The 6,959-nt window shown below is 48.8% G+C and overlaps 1 protein-coding gene across 1 annotated transcript; it reads left to right on the forward strand.

Moving 5' to 3' along the window:
• Window positions 1-4,737: 4,737 nt before the first annotated feature.
• On the forward strand, window positions 4,738-6,520 carry CD52 (CD52 molecule). Its single transcript, XM_054721043.1, has 2 exons — window positions 4,738-4,876; window positions 6,018-6,520. Exons 1-2 carry the CDS (start codon window positions 4,823-4,825, stop codon window positions 6,306-6,308), a joined length of 345 nt encoding a protein of 114 aa, XP_054577018.1. The 5' UTR covers window positions 4,738-4,822; the 3' UTR covers window positions 6,309-6,520.
• The last annotated feature ends 439 nt before the right edge of the window (window positions 6,521-6,959 follow it).

The raw sequence follows: 6,959 nt of genomic DNA on the forward strand, positions 1-6,959 counted from the left end.
ACATTATGAGGTTTCCAGAAGAGAAAACTGAAGCACAGATAAATGAAGTGACTTGCTTAAGACTATGCAGGTAGGCCCCACCTGCGTGGCTCAGTGGTTGAGTGTCAGGAGGTCATGGTTGGATTCCTGGGCACAAGTCTGGGTTTCAGGCTGGATCCCCAGTGTGGAGCGTGCAGGAGGCAGCCAATCAACGATTCTGCCTTATCGTTGATGTTTCTATCTCTCTATCCCTCTCCCTCTTCCCTGAAATCAAATTTAAAAAAAAAGACTATGCAGGTAGAAAGCAGTAGAAGTAGATTAAAACCCAGAACTGCCTGTCTCTAGAGTCTGGAAGTTCCCACTTTAGTAAAACAGGCAGGCAAAGGTAAGGCAAGTTGTAGCTGGTACGTGCCCACTGCCAAAGAAGGGGTTCAGGTAGAAAGTGTGACCGGAAGTTGGACCTGGGCGAGTTCTCTTACTGCTGAGCTGCTCCCAGAAAATTCTCTGAGGCTTGATGTATGAGATAAGAAATTTGAGGTCATCCTGGGGCCAAGTGTTTTTGGGTGGGTTGGAGCCATGGTCAGGGGATTAGCAACCTTATACTGTTACCTTGCTGTGTTCCTTCAGCAAGGACCAACAGCGTGGGAATTGGGGCGGGGGGAGGAGGGCCTCTGGCCTCGTGAGACCTACTGTGTTCTGTTCACTGCTTCCTGCCCCAGCAAGACTGGGAAGCATGAATTGGCATATACCTAGGCATCAGGCTTTACCACGTACCTTCCTCCCACCCAGGACCCTGTGATATCCTGAAGCAGGCACTCAGCAAGCATCTAGTTTGTGTGAGGGAGATGGGAGCCCTTTAACCTGGCGGGCCATTTTATTTTATTTTTTAATAACATTTATTGGGGAAAGTCAGAGCCTTATTATGAAAGTATGCATTTTCATTGTAGAAATTTGGAAAATAATAATAGCTATATTATGGTCATATATGAGACTATATTATGGGTCAGCATAGCTTAAGTCTAATGAGGCTGGGCTCTGTCACTCACTAGCTGGCTGTTCCTGCTGAAGCGACTGCCCTTTTCTGAGCTTCAGTTTCTGTATCTGTAATAGAAATTCTAATAAAAACCTACTTCAGCCCTGACCGGTTTGGCTCAGTGGATAGAGCATCGGCCTGTGGACTCAAGGGTCCCAGGTTCGATTCCGGTCAAGGGCATGTACCTTGGTTGCGGGCACATCCCCAGTGGGGAGTGTGCAGGAGGCAGCTGATTGATGTTTCTCTCTCATCGATGTTTCTAACTCTCTATCCCTCTCCCTTCCTTTCTGTAAAAAAAATCAATAAAATATATATTTTTTAAAAACCTACTCCACGGGATTATTGTGTAAACTAAATTTATCATAACCTTGCCACATTATTATTTTTAAAAAGGTGTTTCCCAAAAACAAAGTTAAGAAAACAAAAGAGTCTAACCTCATCTAAGTTATTTGTCTGACCTGTACGTGTTCCTCTATCCCCCAATTTAAAGGGTTCTGAATATCTGTCCGTGGTCTCTGGGTTTACAGCAGATTGGAGTTTGGGGAGGACATTGGAGGTCAATCTGTCTAGCTTCCAAGTTCACCCAGGATTCCCTTGACCTCTGGGATGGTGGCCACTGGCCTCTTCTTGATTCCGTCCCACAGTGGATGCCCACTTCCTGACAATGGTGGAGAGGTCCTGGACCAGGAGAAGGGAGGTCCTAAATGAGGATCTTTCCAGGCCTGTTTTCGCACCTGTAGGAGACCCCAGCCCTGGAGTTAGAAGTCCCTACTCTTCAGAATAGGCATAGTCCACTTTGCTTTTAGGTTATTTCCTGAAAGATCCTTATCAGTCATGACCCCTTTGGGACTGAAGAGTTTATTGGGACCTAGCAGCTCAGGAGGTAAAAGTAAATAAAGGACAGACAGATTCTCTAAGTTCATGCATTTCCTCAGAATAAACAGCTCTCTCTCCCACCTTCCTCCTCTTCTTCACTCACATCACTGCCCCCTTGGATCCATCCCTCATTTAGCATGACATTTCAGGCCTTTATATTATGCGTTCTGCCCTCCGCCCTTCTCAATGTTCCAGAAACTATCATGCTATGTTCAGGCCTATTCTTCCAGTGGGAACATCCTCCTTTGCTTTTTCCTCCTCAATCCTTCAAGAACTAGCTCAAATGTTCCCTCCTCCATGAATACTCCCACTCCCCGCAAGCAGAATCACACTCTACATCCTAATAGTCCTGCTGCCATTAGAGCATTTCTTACTCAGGTTCGTGATTTTTTTTCAGCATGTGTCTCCCTCCTGGACTATGAACTCCTCAGGGAAGGGACTCTCACTCATTCATCTTGCCTGACACACAGTAAGTATCAATAAATTGCCTGAAATGGATGGATGAACAGACAGATGGATGAAGATTTACCTCGGAGAGCTCTGTGAGGTGCCATTGGATCACAGCCCTCTTTCAGTGGGGATAAAAAATGCAAGCAGATCATCCTGTAAGATATGCTGCCACCCGCTTCCCCTCCCTTCACGCTTGCAGTATTCCGTTCCATCACTGAGCTCAAGGACACATTGAGCACCTGCCCTTTGTGGAACTGTGATGGGCCTTGGGGACAGTCATCAAAGGACACCGTGTAACGGGGACAGGGAGTGGGCTGAGTGTTTTGCATGCTTAGGTCCCTCTTGTTCTGCAGGTCTCAACACACCAGCGTTTTCCTAGAATATGTTCTCTCCTTTCTCTTTTCTCACGTTGCCCTCTTGACTTCTTCATAGCATTTACTGAAACCCAAATTGCCATAATTTTTACTTGTCTTCCTCCATTTGAATGTCAGTTCCATAAGCGCAGGAACTCCGCCTTTTCGTTCACTTCTATATACCCATGGCCTAGACCAGTACCTGACACACGGTAGGCACTTAAGAAATATATTATGCTATAATATTTTCTCATGATATAGCTTCCTCTTCACTAATTCTCTCTTCATTTGTGTCCAGTCTGATGTTAAACCTGGTTACTGAGTTCTTAATTTCTATTATTTGTGTTTTTATGTTCTAGAAATTCCATTTGGTTCCTTTCAACAATTTCCAGTTCTCAATCTTGTCTTATGTATCTTTGAACATACTAAGCATTGCTATTTGAAAGTTTAGTTGATAATTCCATTGTCTGGATCTTCCATGCAATTGTTGGAATTACCATTTCTGTGAGGGCTGGGCTGTTGTTTCCTATTCACTCTCACTCCTCACATGTCATCTTTCATGGTCCCAACCCAAAGCCTAGTTGGGGGTGAGGGACTTCACCTTTTCTTAGTGGGTCTTGAACTATACTTTTTCTACCTCTGGTCCCATACATTTGTAGAAAGCTCTGCCCCCTCCCTCTGCACTTCTTGACTTCCTCTCACCAGTGGAATCTCAGTTCTTTGTAGCCAGGGCTAGAGGCCCCTAAGGTCCTACTCAGGCTTTTCCGAGGCTTGCAACAGGAGGCTTGCAACAGGAGGCCCAAAGGGAAGTGAGAGGGGGTTTTCGTTTACTATTTGGTATGCAAATTAGGCACAAAACAGACAAGAAAAGGAGAGTAGGTGAGGTTGGAACTGGGCTACAGAGCCAACATCTAGATCCTCCAGGATGGAAATTTACAGGGAATCAAGACATCTAGGCAGCCCCATAGGTTACATACATGAATGTAGCTTCAAGCAGACCTGGATTCAAGTTCAAATGAGACTAGCTCTACCATTTATTACATTGGACAAGTCAGTTGGACAAGTCAGTTTAGTTACCTGCTTGTCCCTCCACTAGCCCCCCTTCCATCCATCCTAGATTGACACAAACAACCCATGTGCTATATTCTTTACCCAAACCACAAAATGCTAGGTCTGAAGAAACTTCTGAAATATTTACTATAGTGTTCCTAGTTGAAATAGAAATATGAGGCTGAAAGGAAATGGGCCCACCAGAAGCTAGATTCCCAGATTACTAATACAGGGCTCCTTTGTTTTCACAGAAATCTACTATCCCACCCCCAGTCCCAAATATTAAGGTTCTGGACCTATGGAGCCACATACAACCTTACCTCTAAATCTAAATCTATCCCAACCTTTTCTCTTTTAGCTCCTGTACCCTGCCCCAATCTTTTTATTTTTCTTTTTAATCCTCACCTGAGGATATTTTTCCATTGATTTTTTAGAGAGAGGGAAAGACAGGGAGAAATATCAATGTGAGAGAAACACATCAATTGGTTGCCTCCTGCATGCGCTGCCGGGGAGGAGCCTGCAACAAGGTACGTGCCCTTGATCAGAATCGAACCCAGGACCCTTCAGTCCACAGGCCGATGCTCTATCCATTGAGCCAAACCGGCTAGGGATTTTTTTTTTTTTTAAGTATATACTATTTACTATGTATTCACATGTTTAAATGGGTTATATTGCACTTAATCCTATGGCTATTCTTTTGTTAAAAGCTCAGAAAGGTACAGTTTCTGGCCTAGGGTTGCAGAGCTGATAGGTAATTAAACCAAGATTCAGTCCCCAGAAGGCATTACTCCAAGCCCGGAGCCCTGTGTTCTGCCCCACAGCTGCCCCTTGTTTGTCTACCTCCCATCCCTTGGGATTTGTCTGGGTCCCATCCCAGAATGCATTGTCAGCCAGGGCCCTAGAACCTAGGGCCCCGTGTCCTCAACCCTGAAATCTGTAAAAAGGAAGCAACACCCCACCCCGTAGGCCCTCCTTCCTCTCCCTTTCACCCCGCCTCCCTGATTCAAAAACAGCTCACCCCAAGGTGCGCTGCAGACAGCCCTGTGCTCATTTCCAAAAGCTGCTCCAAGATCCTCCCAAGATGAAGGGCTTCTACTTCCTCCTATTCACCATCAGCTTCCTGATTATGATTCAGGTAAGAGCAGCGCCAGCCCTTGGACCACTGCCCAAGACCCACCAGCCTTGCCTGCATTGGAGGAAGGGACAGACTCCTCACACCCCGTCTTCTCCCGGGGGAAGGGCAGAAAGGCTCCAGTAGGCAAACCAAGGACCAGGGGGGTCTGGCTCCCAGGCTCCCAGCCCTTCTGGCTGTGTTCAGACTACTTGAGGCTGCCCCCGAACAGAAGCCTGTAACTGAGGCTGGGAGCACGCTCAGGGTGCCAGGAACACTGAAGCACCCAAGGGGCGCTGTGGAATCCTGGTGAATTTAGAGGCCTGGGAAGACAGCCCCGAGTGAGGGTGGCATCAACCCACAAGGAACCGGGGGCAATGGTTTTATTAGAAGGGGCCAGGAAATGTTCGTGCGGAACCTGATCCTTTCTGGAGGTGGCAGGGAACCCCCAGGGAGAGATGCCTAGGTGTTCTGAATGTAGAGAAGGTAGAAATCACCCACTCCAGAAACAGGCAAAGTCTCAAAACCAACTGTTATTCCAGGAGGCAGCTTTAGCAGCATCCCATGCCCAGAGGGCTCTAGTCAGCGTAAGAGCTGGGAGCCATCAAGTTCTTGATCAAGAGCAGCTTGATCAAGCATCGAGAACAGCTTGAGCACCATCAAACACAGCTTAATCTCCATCAAGAGCAACTTCAGCTGCAGCTTGATCAAGCATTAGGAACAGTTTGATCACCATCTGGCCATGTCCTCAGGGAGGAAATTGTCCTCTCCCCATCTTTCCACCCACCCACCCACACTTTGGCAGGTGCCTTCCCATGTGACCCCCCTCCCCCACCCCCTCAACTATAATGCGCTCTTCTCCCCATTCAGAAAATGAGCAAACTGAGGCTCAGATAGGTTAAGCCTCTGGCCCAACTGGTAAGGTCAGGGGCTGTGGGCCACAGCCTCCCCCGTCTTCCACATGCTGGAGCTGGGGGTCTGGAGATGACAGGAAGGTTCTGTGGGAGGTGGGCTAGGGACTGTGTCAAGGCAGGAAGCAGCCAACCGTCTCCATGGGAACTGGTGGGACAGAGAAGTGACGACTATTGTACTGGGTAGGGGATCTGTGTCTCTAAACAAACATGAGATTCAAAAGCCCCCTGAGCTTGCCCCACTTCTCTTGCAGATACAGAGTGGAATCTTGCAAAACATTTCCAGACCTTCCACCACTTCCACCACCTCCTCCACCTCCTCCACCTCCTCCACCTCCTCCACCTCCTCCACCTCCGCCAACTCCGCCAACTCCGCCAACTCCGCCCCCTCCTCCTCCTCTTCCACCAAGTCCACTACCACCGCGACCACCACCTTCGCCATCAAGAAAATCAAGGGCGGGGCCCCAGCACTCAGCAGCCTGGGCAGTGGCAGTGTCCTTATCTTCCTGACCAACACCCTCATCCAGCTCCTCCACCTCAGCTGAGGTGACACACCTCAGCCCTAGCCCCGTGTCCTCTGAGACATGGCAAGAGAAACTCCCCATCCCCAATCCTTGGGAGGGGTTGATACCAGAGGTCACCAGTTGTGGAAATTGACAGAAAATGCCTTGGGGGCAATGGCCTACAGAGGGAGGTACTGATGTGGAGGTGTTAGCATCACCCAGCTGGGGGTCAATAAAGTTGTCCTGTACCTGGAGCTGGGTCCTATGTGTGGTCACTGACATCAGGGGGCCCCAAACGCCAGGTTTGCAACAGCACCAAGGAGCCATGCATGGCCCCATCAGCAAGAGGTGGTGCCAGGGAGCTCCTGCTCCAGCTTCCCTGATCCAAAGTCCAAATGCTGAGGCTCCTCCCCTTAGGATCACCTTGCAGAGACCTGACACTTCATCATCAGAACCCTGCCCTGGACCTGTGAGTTCCCTGAGGGTGGGGCCCAGGGGCTTGGTTCCTGTGTGTGTCCCCACAGCCCCCTGCCAGACCTGGCTCAGAGCAGGCTCTCGGAACACAGCATTTGGGGTGACTGCATAAAAGACCACACTCACCAGTTAGTAAGTCTGGACCCAGGGCTCCCTCTGGTGGCAGAGGGAGGCCTTACATCTGAGCCCCAGACGAGCTGGGAGGGAAGAAGCCAGCCT

This window comes from Eptesicus fuscus, chromosome 9 (assembly GCF_027574615.1).
Source record: "Eptesicus fuscus isolate TK198812 chromosome 9, DD_ASM_mEF_20220401, whole genome shotgun sequence".
Classification (NCBI taxonomy): Eukaryota; Metazoa; Chordata; class Mammalia; order Chiroptera; family Vespertilionidae; genus Eptesicus; species Eptesicus fuscus.